We start from the raw sequence: 19,191 nt of genomic DNA, 5'->3' as shown, positions 1-19,191 counted from the left end.
ACGACAACAACCAGCACCGAGCCTCCCCTAGGCTTTCGGGTTTTCGAAAGGATAGACAACAGTCGCGCCGCGGAAACGACCACAGTTCCAACTAATCAGAATCTAGAGAGTCTTTCGATGGTAGTTACCACCGATGTTCCAGCCGCGACGAGCACAACGCCCGGAACAAGTAGCTCGGATCTTTATGGTCGCGTACCGCAGACTACCGTTGCTACTTCGACTGCTAGCGACAGCGCAAGCACCGATACGACCGAAAACCTACAGAGCAATACCATACAACTGTCCGAGGAAACCTCGACTCAGGCAGTCGACGTTGGCTCAACCGCTGCCACCACAACAGAGCCCGAATCGAATAACGTAATCGATGGGGAGTCGACTACAGAGTCGGTCATTGCTGTGACCACGCTACGAAGCAGGCTTATAGACTTTGCTCAGGATATTCTGTCGCGACTGCAAGCGTCTCTGAACACTACCACGGTGTCCAGTCAAGACCCCACGACGACGATTGCCCCGGAAACTGAAATATCGAACGTGATATCGGATTCGAACAGGAAGAGCACCTTGGAGGTCCTAGCGCAGTTGAATTCGGAGACGACGACTGCTGGAGGAGATTTAGAAGCAACGACCACCACGGTCACGACGGACCAACCTGGTTTGACGACAACCGAAGGGATGACTACCCAAAGCGCAGTAGGTTCAGTTAGCACTACGTTACCTACGACTGCAACCGACCAAGAAGACACTACGCAGGATGAATTAAATTCAGCCACTACCACCACAGCACCACCAACAACACAAGATTCTCAAACAGTTTCGAACACTGATTCAAACATTCTAGACGATTCGAACAACTCTTCGACTCTCGCAGTAAACATCGAAGTGACCACCGCTTCGATGGCCACCACTACCAATGACACGTTACTAACAGAATTAATGTTTATCGCCAAGTCGCTCCTATCGGAGGGGAGAAACGCTACGGAAGAAACGGTAGAAAATAACACTTCTAGTTTAACGAACGATGTATCAGCCACGACCCAAGCTGCAGAATCATCGTCGAGTCCCCCTGATGTTACGACAGAACCGGTAGAGTCGACATCAACTGTAGACATGTCGGAATTAACCACTTCCCCTGTTGACCCTTCCCAGAACGAGGTGGACTCCGTAGATTCGACTACGACTGATAGCACGTCAGACATGCCCACTACGACCCCTCGAAGCAACGCACTTGACAACGAAGTGGACGTTGCGCAAACAAATGAAACCACATCGTTAGGACCCCTTGCTGAAATCGTAGAGTCGACCACTCCCTCGGTTGCGACAGAAATTGGCCCGCAAATGACTCTCTCGAGCGTGGCCGCTAACGAAACGGGCCTCGACACAACGATACAATCTCAGACAACAGAAAACATCGAACTAACCACTAACGCCAACAATCTAGCGACATCTAACCCGATCACAACGACCGAGACTCGAACAACTTCCGAGCAAGCCACGGAAGTAGTCACCGAACCTACAGAAACCGCATTACGATCGACTAACCCCACAACTGTAACGTCGCAGCCTGCGATAGACACTAGCACTAATCAACCCGAGATAACCGCAACCCTCACGATTCCCGAAACTACCCCCTCCAATGTAAATATGGTCGCTAGTACACCATCGGTAACCTCCGAATCGAACGTTGAACAAACCACGGTGGTGTCTGATACGGAATTAATCGAGAACGTAACAAGTAACATAGATGTCGAGACTAACCAAAGACTAGATATGGCGACAGAGTTAGCGTCCGTGACCGGTGACACGATTGGTGACGATACCTCTGAAGCAACCACGTCAACAGTCGCGACCACGGCCCCGCTGGATGTTAATTCAACAGAGGCAGAGACTACCGCTAACCAATCCCCTCTAACAACCACCACATTGCCCGCAATGGAAATAACCACTAACATGCCCGGTGATACGACAACCATCCCCCAAACCACCCCGAACCCTGTGAACGAAACTCCAACTGTTGTTGCCCCTTTCCAGGATACAACATCGACAACCGCCCAAGGGACGGCAGGTTCGGGAATCGGCCAAACGACCGAGATCACTACCCCATCCACCACTCCATCCACCGCACCCCCCACTTTTTCTACTCCCGATTCTTCTTCTCTCATGACAACCACTTCATCATCGGTCGAGACAACGACAGGAACGACAGCGACGACCACGACAGTGACCACGTCGAGCACTGGACAGCTTCCCGACGGGAGGACAACGGACGTCGTCACCGTGACACCCGTATTCGAAACAACAGCTCCGATGCCGAGCACCGCCGTCGACATAAACGAGAATCTCGTGTCGACCGAGGCAACCACTCCAGGAACTACCGTTTCGCCTGGGGGAAGTGCCAGTAACCAATCCACCAGCAACGCGCCCGCAGGTGGAACGACGACTATGCCAACATCCGGGATGACGATGCCACCTAGACCTCAGATCGGTCAGATCGCTCAAGCTCCCACGACCCCATACTTGGGTCGATTCGGGGGCAGCAGACTGACGCCAGCTCCGCGATTCAGCCCGAGCTCCACCACCAGAGCTCCTCTCCGCGATTACTTGATCTACGGAATTTATCCTAACAAAACGATCGTTAGGAAACGGCCAGAGGACAACCTGATCGACGCCAGGAACGTGGACAGCCCGTACGTGATATTCGGTATCTTCCCGGATGGCAGACTGGTCCGGAAGTTCCCGAACGGGACGATAATACCGGATCCGCCTAGGAACCCGGTCGAGGTTGTGTTCTCACTTAGCACTACCACTACCACTAACAGGCCACCACCCAGACCGTATTATAACCAGGTTAACCAAGGCACTTACAATCAGTATCAAGGCCCCGGAACCGTTGATCTTGGCCTTTCTGGTAACGCGATCGTCGGCCCCAATGGAGGTGGACCCGGTTTCACGGGACCACTTGGTACCCCTGCTAGCGCCCCGAGCACCGACGAAATGGTATCTCTTATTCCACCTGTTCATCATCGATCGTTAGCCGTGCGACCGCTCGCGTCGGACCGACATTTCCTCGGGAACGGATTTCTCGAATTTTTATTTTTATACGCATAACCACTTTGGTTCTGTCAACTGTGTCATTGTTGCATTTGGATGTTAGAGAATCGAGAGACTGTCAGAAGGTTGTGCTTGGAGGTCGTACATGCTATTTCATGCTTTAATCCTTTCAGACTTGAATTATATTTTTTTGCTCGTACTAATGCAATTTAATTTTTAGGGTTAACTTGGACTAAAAATAGTACGGAAAAAAATTAAAAAAATTCTAATAGTGTAGTCTTTGAGGAAAATTGGTATTTCTTCGTGTGCACAAATAGGAACATTCGCCTTAAACGATAGTGTCTGTAATTTTTTAATATTTTGTTCCCAATTGTGGACGCTAGGTCTGAAAGGGTTAATGATGTTACAGACAAAATTTAAAGATTTCTTTTTAAGATTTGAGTACCTACGTATTTCAATTCGAAGCAGTGTTATTTTATAGTACAAGTATTGAACTTAATATATCAATTTTATTTTTAAAATTAGTGAGGTACAACACATTTCCGAGAGGGCATTTTTTTTTTGTATATGGACGAAGAATATTTTTTTATGAAAACTTGCTATTTTAGCTTGAGGGAAATGATAATTATGCAAGTAGAAAAATGACTTTTCTGTAAAACCATTGTTATTTTGGTAAGAATCACAATTTCAAGAAATTTTTAGTTTGAATTCAGCAATACTACATCTTTAAATATGTATTTAAATCTTGAAAAAAAATTTTTGAATTTTGCATTACTGCGTGTACCTCCTTAAATGATTTACAGGTCGTTAATTTGGTCGTCTAGAATATCTTTGTTCCTTTTGATGCTTTGGAAAAAATTCAGAAAATTATTTGTTTGCTGGAAACAAATATTCTAACGAGTAAGTGATTTTTGACTTCGAGATTTCAAGCTCAATAACATTTTTCTAATCTTCGAATGACTGAAAAATGGTTCAGAAGGGTTATTATTAATTTGCATTCATTTTCGACTGAGATAAATCAGTATTTTCACAGTTTTGCATATTTTCTTGTATTATTTGAAATCTCTCATTAATGTCAGGTATAGAAATGTTCTTTTTTAGAGAATCATCTTCTAAAATGTAAAAATCAATGTAAATACACATAGAAACACGAAATCTATACTATTTGAAAACAATGTCGATTGCCTCGAAATCTCATTAAACGTGCTCATAAAACCAACAATTGTCCATTATCAGAATATTTATTTATGCAACACGAACAATTTTCTGTTTCGACTTCCTTCAGATCTAAGAATCAAGGTATTCTACACGTTCAAATCAAAGGAAGCACAGCATATATGTAAATTTTATCTTGTCTTCTTTTGTAGATTATTTATTTGTACATAGATATTTATGCTCACAATGACACAGCGTACTTGCTTCTTGTTTAACGCTTTGGTTTCGTTGAAGTAGTTTCTTTTTGGTAACGTAATAAACTAATTTTCCAATGTCGTGATTATTAATTGTATTATACAAGTACTGTAGTAACTTTCACGGCATATTTGCGTGATAATTTTTCTTTTCTCGTTCTTCCTTTTTCATTATCTCTTCAACGTAATTCTAACTTGATTAAATGTCGCCGGTAGAAGAATTTATCAAATGCCCACTTGAACGCAATTTGTCACAAGTACTTTTCGTTTAGTCGTTCTTCACCATTTTTGTAATAAAGAAATTGTATATAGTTGTATCGTAGATGTGTAAATAATTGTTGCCTATGTGTGCCACGTGTTTCTTGTTTGTATGCACCGTGCACTTTGAAACGCACTCAATGTTTGATAGAACTTGCTATTTCACGTTATCGAGACTCTGGATATATAATAACAAATATATATATATTGAATATTTACATTTTGAATTTTGCATTTCAAGCGTACCAGATCAGACACCGGCCTCATGAACAAGAAAATATGGAGTGATACAAGTTTATTGTATAAGTGGTATTCGATAAACTCTTGACAATAGGATTTCATAAATAGTCGTATATCGTAGATCGTCATCCCGCCCCGAAGACCGATCTATCGTAGCCCGTAGAGTATAGTGAATTTCTGGTCGATTGTTCTGTATTTATTGTTCTAATGCTGAATGTTCGAATTCGAATTTTCAGATTATCATGACTATTAATTCGGTGATGAATTAATGAAAAAAAAAATGGAAGCTATTTTAGTTATTTCGAACTATTGCATACATCAGAAGTAGCTGGAAACAAAATTATTATATTTTGTGAAAAAATAGCTCGCTTTAGAGGTTTGGTTAGTTTGTAGATGGAAACAAATATATCTTTATTTTTGCTTCTGTTTTTAAAGATTTGAGTTATAAAAATATTATTCTGAAAAAGGTGTGGTAAAATTCGAAAAATTGAGACCGTCGTAAAACCTTGAATTCAATGCTTAGACCTTGAATATTTTCTTCTGTATGTTGAATCTTCCCAGTTTTTGAGGTTCTCGTTAAATCGTACATGATATATTATAAAATACCATCCTTGTTACCATATATCTATATTCCTTAGGTATCTAATATCTTGACGACAATTTATGAGAATCTCGAAACGTTGTCAAATTCATAATACTTACTTCAGTCTAAGCACACCTCATCAAGAAATAATCAACGATCTATTAGGTTGTCCCAAAAGTTTCTTTCGTTTTATTAATAATTAATATATACACAATATTTTATGTTTTATGTTATATTACTGAATTGTGTACGATTCACTTCGCTTCATTACTGTTACAGCATCAATGTCTAAGAAATTAGATTGTCTATTTATATAAACAATGCCACAGAAAATAATTGAATGAAACTCACGAAAGAAACTTTTGGGGCAACCTAATATGTAGATTACCCTAGTAAGGGCCATAGATCATCGCTATTAATTTTTTAAGCTTAACCACACTTTTCCTTGTCAAGTAAATCTAAATCCCCTAGAGATCTGATGCCTTGACAACATTTTACGAGAATCTCTGAACATCATCAAGTTCATAATCCCAATTCCAGACTAAGCAAACCTCTTCAAGAAGTGATCAACAAATTACGCTGTCCTACTAAGTGTCCAAGACCGTCACAATTAATTCTTCAAGATAAACCACACTTCTCTTCCAGTCAGTCAATAAATCATTCAGAACAATGGACCAATGTTTCGCTGCGAAATAATTCGAAGTAGCGTTGCCGCGGCGCAATAAAATTTGATGGACGTTTGAATAACTCGAATCGTTTGGAACTGTTTAGAGCAATACCCGATTTAATACGCAAATGGGGACACCGTCGAGTGCAATGTCTGGGATCGGTGGTCCGGTGACGCCGATAGTAAGTACCGGTCGACCGCCGACCGATTCGCAGGGCGGTCGTATCGTCCAAGATCGAGAGAGAGACGAGGCCACCAGGACGAAAGAGGCCGGAGGTCAACGCAGCTCCGTGTACATCGGACAGGTAAGAAAGCAAGAGAGACAGAACATGATTTACAACGACGCCGTGGCTGATTCTTTCAGCGCTCGAACGTATCTCTGTAACGGAAAAAAATAAGCAACGAGACATTGTCGTATCTTTCAGGACAAGTTCGTCAACTATTGGACCGATGGGGCGCCAGCCACTAACCCCCGCGTTGTCAGTGTAAATATTAATTCAGTAGCTGTAAGTACAATAAGGAGGAGTGCAACTTTATGTAATAGTTTGGAACAGTTTCTAATCCCTCGATGGCTCGACGAAGCGTTTCGTACCTAGTAAGGTCCTGAAGCACTCGGTTTGGGTTGCAAGGTGTAGGCTGGCATTGTGGTGGATTTTCTGATTTTAATTTGAACGAGATGGACCTGTACAACGAAGTCAGTTTATGTGACAAAGTTTCTATACTAAATAGTTTACATCAGACCTGTGCTAGTTTTGATTGAAATGAAAATAAGAAATAAGTATTTGAAATAATTTATTTTGGACAGTTATTTTTAATACAGCAATTATGAAATAAGATAACGTGAGCATTGACTTCAACATCTTATAGGATTCTCAATTTTTCGAATTTAACCACACCTTTTTCAGAATGATTTTTATATAGCTCAAATCTAAAAAAAAAAGAAGCAAAAATAAAAATATATTTGTTTCTATCTACAAACTGACCAGACCACTAAAGCAATATTTCAAATTATTATCTTATTATATATTAATATATAGTATGAATTAATATAAATAATATAAATATTATGAATAAATAAATATATAATAATGAAATATAATTTTAATTTAATTTTAAAATGTTAGTTAAATGCCAGGTTACAAACGTATATCATAGATGAGTTAAGACTAACGCCATATAAAGAATTCAGAAGTCGATCTAGACCATCTGGAAGACATAGATGGACAACATTTTTTATTGCTACACATAAGTTAGCTTCATATTACGACAAGTATATTAATGTAAGAGGATACCAGACTGAAAAATAATTCGTGATCTTTTATTCTACAAAAGACTGATTAGTTCAAAAAGCTTTAGGACCTTAGTACGTATACTTTATAAATAGCTTCGCATTATACGAGCACCCAATTACTAACACTACTTTGTTGATTCACTATAGAGTGGAAGTACGTTCTGAAGGGGTTAAGTGTTAAAAATAAAAAAAATTAGATTTGTTTATGACCAGGCTCTTTATGTCACTGTTAACAGATCTAGAAAATGCAATGTGTTCCACGAGTCACTAAATGGATTGAATATGTCTATAATTTTAAGAATAGAAAAAGAGACTCTTAAACTATGTTTTCTTGAAGGAATATATTATAACATGAGAGAAATATACTACATTGTAGTACTTCCACTCTACAATTGTCGAAGAAATATTATTATCGAATCATGGTATATAATTTAATTACAATATTAAGGTTCAGTGTCTATTGTTTCTTCGATACTAATTAAGTATTTCGATCACGTGACACAGTCTGGTGCCAATGAGGGAGCATCAACGTCTGTGCCGTCATTCGAAAATCTCTTGAACAATCAGCCAACAGGTCAAGTGACAGCACCGCCTGGATTCCCATGGAGGGATCCTTTGGATCAAATTTTTGGAATTACCACTGCCTCTCCAGTGATAACAGCTTCGGTTGCTTCAAATACTTTGGTTCGTATTCGTTAGATTCTCCGCAGTCCATATATGCTCATTTTTCGTATTAAATAAATAGGAATTTATTTTACTCTGCAAATATTATAATATGGACTCATCTTTCAATGTTTTTTTTATATTCTTGCACATTGTATTTTTGAGTTTCTTGCACATTCAAATTTCCTATAAATGACTGAAGATCCGCAGTCTAATTATGAATAATACTATTTCAACATTAATCTACCGAAGACAAACATAAAATATTCGATAATCTTATTATAATACTTTTGTACGTGGGGTGACAAGAGAATCGATTTATTTAAGATAATGTATAACTCCATTAACAAAAAGAAAACGTGCAAGTGCATTTTACACCTAAACCGTTCCACTCGTAATTTTTTATTTTAAAATCTGTTTAAATTAATTGAATAATTCTTTGTTTCAGGACGATTCGGCAGATGCAAATGGTCAATTCCCCCCACAGCCAATCAATCCCTTCGTTGAGGTGTTTACCCCGTTTTCTAGTGTGATTGGCAACATTCTGTCCTCAACTCAGGCATCAGCTAATTCAGCTGCAGCAACAACTATGCCACCTACAAGAACCATACCCACAACTACTACAATGGCACCGACTACAACAACAATGGCGCCAACAACTACAACAACAACTACAACTACCACCACGCCGCAACCTGCAACAACAACAACTACAACTACAACTACCACCACGCCGCGACCTGCAACAGCTGCTCCAACTAGTCCTTCACCTGCAACAAGTCCGTCTAGTCAATCGAACAATGCGTTGACGAATGCGCAACAGCAAAACACGTTTGGAACCACATTCAACGACCTGGCCTTCTTGAATTCATTGGTGAGTAGGTTGTTTATGGTTGTCAGAGTGCATCGACCAAATGTTACATTAATTTTCTTTTTTGGTTGATCGATGATACTATCTCTAAATCCACAAAGTTATTAAACGTTAACATAATAAAAGGTGATGTGCAAATCCTGTAAAATTCCCTCCGTGAACTTTACCGTGAACTTTAGGGGTTGTTTTTATCGAGTTTTTAACGAGGCACATTATACAATAGAAGGTTAAAGAGTATCTTTTAAAGTTTCTTACAAGGTGATAATTAACAGATTTTATCTTTGCTATTTATTAGTAATTAACAAAGAAATGTCATGCTTTTCGTTGCAATGATTTTAAAGTACAGAGTTTTGGTAAGGTAAATGAAAAGAAAACAAATTTTTTATTTTTTCATTTTATATCATGTTGTTTTGATGATGTTATTGTTAATTCTCTTCGAGGCCACACTTATTTGGGATGATTTTATCCAGTTACAGGGTGCCTCCAGAAGTAGCACGCCGAAGACACTCACAGAAGTCGAACAGTTGTTGGCGAACAAGGTGAATTTTTAATATATAATTAAATATGCAAATTTTCGCAACAAACGTTAATAATTTCATATTTTCTTCGGAAGTACAACTCAGGATGTACTCAATAGATCATTATACATCATTGATACAAACACTATACAAAACACGATATGAGTTTAGTCAATTAGAATCAGTATACCAAAATTTATTTCATAAAAAAAATACATCAATAAAGGTCACTTTAATATATCTATCATTAAAGAAAAAGTAGCAAAAGTATTATATCTATTGCTGTTTTAAATCATATAATTGCTAATGGAAAATATTTTATTTTTTTCAAAGTAGAAAAAGATGTTCAGACACTGCTAGACCACCTTGTATTATAAATAATTTCAATGATATTCACAAAAACGACTACGTGTGAATTAAAAAAAAAAAAAACACTTCAGCAGTCAATTAAAAAATGTATTCAATTTTTTAAACAGTACATTAATCACGAAAAGAACTAGAAAAGGGAGAATTTCGATGAATCAACAACAGATGTAATTATCGTTTGGTTTGCGTGGCGAAAACCAAGAAAACGAGTCGATGCGGTCGTTAATCAGTCCTTTCACTCCTTTGCACAACTGTGCAATGAACTATAGTTCACTGGAACTTCAGTGTTGCTATTTCTCGAGCTAATGTTGCATTTTCCAGCACTCCTTTCTCGTGTTTCTGTGGAGTATGAATAAAATGTCTGAGTCATGCGAGAAGAAAAATTCGGTAGATAGGTGATTATCTTTCGTTACGCCCTTCTTAGAAAGACATAATGACGGATCTACGACGATCGCAATCGTATGATCGACCAGTCACGGTGAATGGACTGGAACAACCTTGCCGACGGCCTTCTCTATTCCACCCAACGGTTCTACGATATGTCTTCTTTCATTAACATTTACGTTGATAGAATTCGATTCGCGCGGATGCTTGCTCTCGATGCAGTAGCGATAAGCACGTTTGCGTCTTAATCGGACGATAACCGTACATGTGTAATTTAGTTTTGTTGGTTATTACTTTCGAAGCTGTCTTGTATTTGATGTTCATTCGGGTGTACTGGTTCTAATAGCGTTTTAATTTATAATTGATGAAATTGATACAGTAGACTTCACGTTGAAATGCTTCGAAGTAACGAATACGTTTGTGAATTTATAAAGAAAAAAGCTATTAATTCTTTTGTTCTTAAAGTTACACGCAATTATTGACTATCGTAGAGTATATTCACATGATAATACAATTATTAGCTTCCAAGGAAAAAAATCCTCAAACAAGTGCGTCAAAAATGAAATATTTCAAATATTTACAAAAAGTAAATAAATAAATTCCCTTTCAAATGTAACTTGTATAAATATTCGATTCACTTCTAAAATCAAATGTTCACAAAGTCATCTTTAATTTGTAGATTCTGTCGTTGGCGTTGAACAAACCAGGACCAACTCGATCGCAAAAAGCAATAAACCTCGACAGCGCGTCGCCAAACACGATCCTTCAGTCCACGCTACGGACACCTTACGAGCCAATAGTGATCGACTTGTCCCCGTCGTCGACTTCTGCTGGACCCTCGTGGGAACAGACAACGGCTCAAACCACTGAAAATCCAGCGAAGAATAGCGTGGCACCCGTGCAAGTGACCTGGACACCAAGTTCAACCACCACCACGAAGAGAACTGTGGAATCGAGCACAGCCGCTTCGACCACATCCAGATCGACACTGATAAGCACCACCAAGGCTCCCGTAGTTAGCACAATCAAAACAATAACTACTCCGCGACCTAGGACCACTACCCAAGCGCCATTAGGTTTTGGCGCCAGCCTCTGGCAGGCTCTCTTCGGCGGTGGCCTCTTCGCGCAACCAACCACTCCAAAGCCTGTCAAACAGAAACAGGCAAAGGTCGCAACAAAATCTGTTAATATTACGCCAAAGCCTGTTCAAACGACGCAGAAGCCAGAGACTACTAAAGCAGTTCCTACGACTACGACGTTCAAGTCCGTGGATATTTCGAAGATCGAGGTGAACACCCCCAATTCTGTTGCGTGGAATACTATATCGGCGACTACTCCCAGCTCGATATCAACGACTAAGCTTCAGTTGCTGAACAATCCCAATCCGAGGTTGCCCAATGTTGCCATGTCGACGATCTCGCCCGAAGATGACACTAAGTTCCTGCTTGCACTGTTGCGTGCCGCTCAACAGGGTTAGTAAAGATACGTAGAGCGATTAGTTTTTAGGTGTACTGGATGATTCGTCTGTCTGAAGATTCTATGAGTGACAGATTCTTTGTCACATGAAATTAAATTCTTCATTAGGCTTTATTTTTAAGACAGTCTACTATTTTTATGAATAAAGTAACTCTAGTTTGATTCAGACGCATAGAAACAAGAAATATATTTTTATGCTATGTTAGGCTATATTTTTATTTATAGTTGAATGGTACAGACATGCTTCCAAGATAAATGAAAGCTTAATCATTTTCACTAACTGAAGTGTATATATTCTGAGATACCTGTAAATTAAGTATTTCTCTTAAACTATGCATTGAACATCGGCCCAGTTTACCATGACTTGCACAATTAATTTGAAGATCGACAAAGGACATTTAAAATCAGAAATTATGTAGAGCAGAGCTTCTTAAACTTTTTTTCATTCACAATCCCATTTATGATTGTGATTTTTTTCACGATCCAAAAAATATAAAATATAGATATGTAAATATTTTGTGACGATTTATTGATTGGGTAACAATGTATATACGTATGAAAAAATATAGTTTTAGAACTTGTTTAAAAACATAGAAAGATGTGTAATTAAAAATTGCACAGAAAGTTGTAAAATTGTATTTATTACAGTTACAAAAATTATATACCCTATTAGTCATCAAAACTGCATTTTTTGCGATAACATAAAGAAAAGAGAATATTGAGGGGAATATTAAATATTTTACATTAAAATCTCGCGACCCCAAGATTTAGCTAACCGACCCCATTTGAAGTCGCGACTTATATGTAGTTTAAGAAGCCCTGATGTAGAGTATCAAACATATTCTTCATATTCGGAAATGTCACATCATTTATCAGCAATTCAGAAACTACATAATAGAGACTTTAATCATTATCCAAAGTTTTTGTACCAGATAGATAGGAGTGAATTGTAATAACCAAAATTCATAATCTCAAGGTTCTAAATAAACTACATTTTATATTTTTAAGTCAGGTGATTCATCCTACACAAATCTTGAGTTAATTCTACATTTTGTAGAGGTGAACAAACGTTAGACTTAAGACTTTCGCAGACGTGGTTCGTTGTAATTTGTATGACTTTCAGATGGTCGCCAAGTCTACGTTCAGCTGTTATACTACTTATTGAAATTCATCGTGTGTCGTCTGACTGTTGGTATCGTTGTATTTCTTACAGAAAATAAAGCTAGTGTCCCGAAAACGTCATCAGGCTTATCTCAGGACGATGAATCTTTCTTGAGAGCGATACTAAGCGGGCGAGCTCTCACGACGACAACTCCCGCGCCGTCAAATGAAATCAATAATGCTGCCTTGTTGGCGGCACTGTTAAAGGCTCAAGGGATAGAGCCGCAGACTCCTGCGACCAATATTAGAGAGCAACTACTGTTAGCCGTGAGTACTGTTCGCGTTAATCACTAATACCAATCCCCATAACACCTAAAAATATCTGATAATATCGAGGCAGTTACACAACATCTAGTTTACAATAACAAATAATACTAGCCACAAGTGTTAACCATATAGCCACTATTAGCCGGGAATACTGTTCACATTAATGACTAATACCAATGCCCATAACACCTAAAAATATCTGATAATATCGAGGCAGTTACACAACATCCAGTTTCAAATAACAAATAACACTAGCATAAACTTTTGCATAAATTGACTAGTAGACTCAAGAAAATAACCACTGAATATAATTTATTATGAAAATGGTGGGAACAAATGCAATTAAACGTTATGTGATGTATAAATAAATTTTTGCAAATATCCTGTGAATAGAAATGGTACTTAATATGAATCAATTAACAATAAATGTAACAATTATAGAGCTGTAGCTAACAAACAAGTATTTATCGATAATAATCTAATAATACATCAAGTACTACTTCGAAATGAATATAATATACCACAGAAAAAAATTTTAAATTTACTTTTGGCAGTAGTTAAACAAGAAACTATTCTTTCATTACCATTATACCCCACATCCGTTCTCAAGACTGCAGGTTGCCTACAACACCAAACCTGGCCAATGTCGATGAACTCTTACTTTCCTCATTACACCTCCGCGTTACATTATCATTAATATTCCTCTCCACTGTTAGATCATATAGCACTTTCTCCAAAGCCTGCCCATAGTTGCCCCCCCCCCCCCAATCTACGTGTCCTGAAACTCAATTTTATAGAGCGCGCCTCTTAATAAACTATAATCGAATCGATACGCGCACGGTGGAAGTTACTTAAAAGGTACTTGATCAAGCCACGCGGTCAAAGTACAAAGTAACAAGAAACTGATCGCGATAAAAGGAAATAATTGCTCGTCTTGTAACAGAGCCTCGGGCAGAGCGTCACCTCTGCTCCGACCGCATCCCCGTATACCGAGTCTACGACAATTACGACAAGGCCGCCATCGACTGCAACTCGACCTACGGATACCACGAAAAAGACGGTGACACCGAGACCAACCTCAGGACCAAGGATACGCACTACAACGTGGTCGCCGAGCTCGACATATCCACCTCCCCTCTTCAGTTCCTTCTCCAATTACGGTTCACCGGTACAGTCGCTCGGTGGCGAGAATTCTGGAACCGGCGCGTTATTTGGTGCTACCAGAGCGTTCAGTCAGTTTCTTGGCGCTGCCCTAAGCGTAAGTTGGTTCATTTTAATTATTTTTTTTATTTATTTCTTGTATTGATTGGACATGCGATGAGGGGAAAATGCAGGGACAACTGCATTTGGTAGAGATACAGGAAAATAGTAGACTCTATTATTTTATTGTTTAGGATCTTTATTAACACTTCATCTACCGGGCTATTTAGAAACAGTCTTTAATTGAAAAAAGAATCTTCTACAGTAGCATATAGCAATCTAGGCTGGCAATAATTTCTCCATACTGTTACTAGGTACATTGAAAGCCAAGTCTGTTTCCAAAAACTGAACATTGTAAGTAGACAACCATCAACACAGTAAATAAATTCGAAAAGTTAAATGCTGGAATTAAAAGGCCTATAAATAGGCTTCCGGTAAATAAAGTGTTAAGCATTACTTTTACTTTAACATTTCTGGGGTTGATCTGAGTGGAATAACTCCACTTTTTGAAAAATCTTATATTTAAGTGTCAAAGCACTTGGTATAATTATACTTTTTTATATTTGTAATAACTCCCCTGAATAATAAAGATTAACACCATTTATTATTTTTATTTGTTATATTACAAAGGGAATTTTAAAGAACAATGCATATTATTTTATCGCATTTCTCAACTTTTTGTTTTATGCAATTAATCGATTTGTACAATGAACAGTTCATGTAATAATGAATGCGTGGAGGAACGACATTTTTGTTTAGAAGTTTTTTTTTATTAAATATTACTTTCGTTTTAATGGTAAAAGTACCGAAAGTCAACGGATCAACGGATTACAACACATAAAAGTATTACTATTTAGACTAAGATTGTTTATGAATTTATGGCAAATGGTAGTTTGGGAATGTCTGTTTGAGAATATGTACAAATATGTTAAAATAATACCCATGTTACACCGTTCCGAAAATAACACATACTTTCATTTAGGTTTCAATTCACTTTTTGTATCTGTGAATATTAGAATTTGCATCGACATTTAACAAAAATTCTTATTTATATTAGGATCTGTATTACTTATTATTTACATTAAGACCTCTTAACATTATCATTTCATAAATTTCATCAGTAAGTGAATGTCAAATTGCATGAGTATCTTCAAGAATAGTAGAGAATTTCTAACTAGAATTTTATTTATCCATATTTTTCATGTATTAATAAACTTATTCAATATTTCACTTACTCTAATATAGACAAAGTATTCAGAAAATAATAGAGCATATTTCTAATTGATGTGCCGATGAAATTTGAAAAATCAACTCTGTCAAAGTCGAAGTGATTTTTTATTCATCGTTATATTAATATCGTGATTTTTTATTCATCGTTATATTAATGATCTAAATCGTGAACGCTGTGCACAATGAAATTTTACTCTTGCTCTAATCCTCTAATCCTAACAGTAATTGCATCATACGATTACTTAACGGAATTGGGTATCAAGTGAATTAAAAAGAAAAGTATGCCTTTTAACACAAACAAGTTTCTCGTAATGTTTGAACTCTTACCTGTTACAGGGAGCAGCGCAGCAGTTGCAGTCCTTAGTCAGAAATGGCACTAGAATCATGTCCGGAGCGGCGGGCTAAAGTAAATAAACGAATAAACAAAGCAAACAGCAGGGAGTGACAATTAATATATAATCCCTAGCATAAGAGATTAATTCGCAAACGTGGGAATTTAGTACGGTACGAGTGCACGCAAGAAGACACTATTGCTTTGGAGGATCTGGTGGCAGCGATACCTGAAATAAGCATTCGTATAAATTTCGTCGACTCGAGGATTTTCTTAAAAAAATCTTACCGAGGGATTAAGTGTTTGTTCGATGTCGGTGGATAAACCTCTCAAACTTCGTTCTTTTTTATGTATAGATGGTAGTGTTACGTGTAATAGTTGGTACTGTAACTTGTTGGGTGATTATTGATTACGTACTTTACTTTAATCAGTGTAGATAGTAGCGAGCATGACATTTTAAGCGCGATACGATACATTATTAATTCTTAAAACACGGAGGTCTTGAATAATTCTTTCGTCGAACAGTATACAAATTTTCAATCGTATTATCTTGTATATTTGATACAAAATATATTCGACCAAAAAATGAAGAAATAGCTTATACAGTTTGCATGAATATAAACTCGGCGAGATTGCAAAAGGTAATGTGATCGTAAGTAATAATAATTTTAATAAAAAAGCAAACGTACACATACAATCAGTCCCATAGGCCTGAATTAAATGATAGGTTTCATGTTATTAAATGAATTATTCATTATAAATATACAAATGTATGAAATTTATTCATGCAAATATTTACAATGAAACATTTATTTAGAACACCAAACTTACCACTTAATGTAGACTTTCTTCAATAGAAGGGTACGAATACTTATAGGACTGACTGTATGTGTCAAGAGGTTCAAACAGAAACATGTACAGTCGTATCAAGCATAGCGAATACAAAAATTAAATTCTGAAAACCACCAAAAATATTAAATACGTATTAAATATATCCTCGATAATATTAAATATGTATATTCTTGTGCTGGACTCGACTATACGCAATTTCGTTTCCGTTTCATCGCTGGAACGCTCGAGTATTAAATTTCCGTTAGGATTTAACAAACGGTGCTTCCACTCCGTGTTTTAAGCGTTAAGGAAGAAGCACTCGGTGGCGAGGACACCGGTGACGAAATTCTTCAAGGCTTCCAGTCTCGAGTTTCGATAGAAGCAAACAGGAACGACGCTTTGCAAACGTTTCTGGGGTAGCGCAAAGACGATTCGGGCGCCTCGTACCCTTCTGAGACATTTGTAACGTTCGTCGCAATTAAGATAATTAATTGGGGATGGGGGAGGCGACGTGGCACGTCGCGATTCGCGAGACAGTGACGATTCGCGGCGTCCTGCGCGAAACGCGGATCGACGAGGGCGCCCACCCACAAAGATCGATTCAACGACGACCGCGTCGGCGATGCTGCTAACAAGGGAACGTCCAGACCTGTCCCCCCCTTGAATTGCGTTCGACTTTGCATACGGGGGTACTTTTGGGTGGAGACGCCAACTTCGACAATATTACACCCCAGGTTTGCGTGTGTGGCTTTAAAGAGGGCGTCGCTGGTGATTTAATATTATATTATTAACGTTAAAGGATTTCCAAAGAGATGTTTTGGTATGTACACGCATGAAGTGGTTTTAAGGCAATATCTCTGCTTTTTCTCTCTACCAAGTACTTTTGAATTAATGTCTTCACTTTTCCTCTGTATAAAGTACTTCTGAATTAATATCTCCAGTTTTTCCCTACATGAAGTATTTCTTAAGTAATACATAGTTTGATATTTTTCTTGCACAAAATAAAATTCGTGTTTTAACACTTTTGTAGTAATATTTAAATGTTTTTCTCGCATAAACTATATGTATAGTAATACTTCATCATTTTTCTTGCATGAAGCGTTTCTAAAGTAATGTCTCGTCATTTTCCTTAGATACGGTATCTGTAAACACCTTTTTAAATATTTCTCTAGCAATGTTTAAACAGTTTTCTTGCATAAAATAATTCTGTAGCAATAATTTAATACGTGTTTCGCATAAAATGTTTTTATAGTCACATGATACCATTGTTCCTGCATGAGGTGTTTCTAAGGTAACATTTTGATATTTTTCCTGCGTAAAATGTTTGTAAGGTAATATTTTATCACTTTCCATGTTTAAAATATTTCTATTATAATATTTAAACAGTCGTCCTGCATAAAGTGTTCATATCTGGACATTTTCTCGATTCAAAATATTTCTACGGTATAATTTTAATATTTTTCTTGCACGAAGAATAATTAAAGTGACATTTGAACATTTTTCCCATATAAAATATTTCTGTAGCAATATTTAAGAACTCCCCCCAAAGTGTTTCTCTAACAATATTTGAACAATTTTCTTGTATACGAAACTCGAGTAAATCCTTTATAACATGTAATGTAAAATTTCATCGAACCAACGCGAACATTTAAAAGATTGTCCTTCTGCTAAAAATAGCAGAAAAAATGTATAATTAAAAATTTCTAGATTTAACGTCTCCATCTAAAAATACCCATGCAAAATTCGACCCTGACTCCGAGTTGGGCAAGTGGCGACGTTCCCCTTGCGAAGGTGGATAATTTAAAGTATCTCTGAATGAGAGCGAGAGTGAGTGTGGATGCGTGCGAGCGAGAAAGAGAGGGAGAAAAAGAGAAACAAGGGTAGTCGACAGCGAAGCGTCAACGGAGCATTGTGTACAGTTTCGCGCGCACCTTTGCTGTACGGTGCGTCGCGTACCTTTTTTTTTTCCTTTTTATATAATAAAGCTGGAAGCGTGTACAGTACACGGATCGTTGGGGTCTTGTTTGTCTTTCATCCGTACGGATGGTAGCCCCGGTAGTAATGGTAGCGCCGAGTAATAAGCTTCGTAATTTAACGAGCGCACTAAGGGTTGAAACGATGACGGTTCTTTTTCCTCTATTTGAAATTTAGTGATATTGCTTTTCGTAGTACAGCGTGGCCAGGAATCTCGTTGCGTGAAAACGTGAGAAGACGCTGGGGAATATTTAAATGAAAAGTTGATACGCGTAGAGTGATTCTGATACAGTACTATAAATACTGGCTGTTCCTTTTTTTTTTTTTTAATTGATAATGTAACATATTTACATGTAGTGTATTATGTGTATTATATAGGGTGTCCTGTGTTAAGTGTTACAAACTGGTTTAGTTTTTAGACAT

The 19,191-nt window shown here is 37.8% G+C and overlaps 1 protein-coding gene across 2 annotated transcripts in view; it reads left to right on the top strand.

Moving 5' to 3' along the window:
* LOC128887989 (mucin-2-like) overlaps positions 1-18,797 on the top strand; it is a 92,902-nt gene extending 74,105 nt beyond the window's left edge. The window contains exons 9-18 of one of the 2 annotated variants that reach the window (XM_054144538.1): positions 2,029-2,994; positions 6,310-6,510; positions 6,631-6,711; positions 8,001-8,180; positions 8,608-9,033; positions 9,501-9,569; positions 10,978-11,770; positions 12,988-13,202; positions 14,146-14,460; positions 15,969-18,797. In XM_054144538.1, coding sequence (XP_054000513.1) covers positions 2,029-2,994; positions 6,310-6,510; positions 6,631-6,711; positions 8,001-8,180; positions 8,608-9,033; positions 9,501-9,569; positions 10,978-11,770; positions 12,988-13,202; positions 14,146-14,460; positions 15,969-16,037 — 3,315 coding nt within the window. In that variant the 3' untranslated portion in view covers positions 16,038-18,797. The remainder of the gene's footprint in view (positions 1-2,028; positions 2,995-6,309; positions 6,511-6,630; positions 6,712-8,000; positions 8,181-8,607; positions 9,034-9,500; positions 9,570-10,977; positions 11,771-12,987; positions 13,203-14,145; positions 14,461-15,968) is intronic. The other variant, XM_054144539.1, reaches the window with a different exon arrangement.
* The last annotated feature ends 394 nt before the right edge of the window (positions 18,798-19,191 follow it).

This window comes from Hylaeus anthracinus, unplaced genomic scaffold, assembly GCF_026225885.1.
Source record: "Hylaeus anthracinus isolate JK02 unplaced genomic scaffold, UHH_iyHylAnth1.0_haploid 11989, whole genome shotgun sequence".
Classification (NCBI taxonomy): domain Eukaryota; kingdom Metazoa; phylum Arthropoda; class Insecta; order Hymenoptera; family Colletidae; genus Hylaeus; species Hylaeus anthracinus.
Note: the sequence above shows the minus strand (reverse complement) of the source record. Positions and strands in the feature narration are given on the sequence as shown.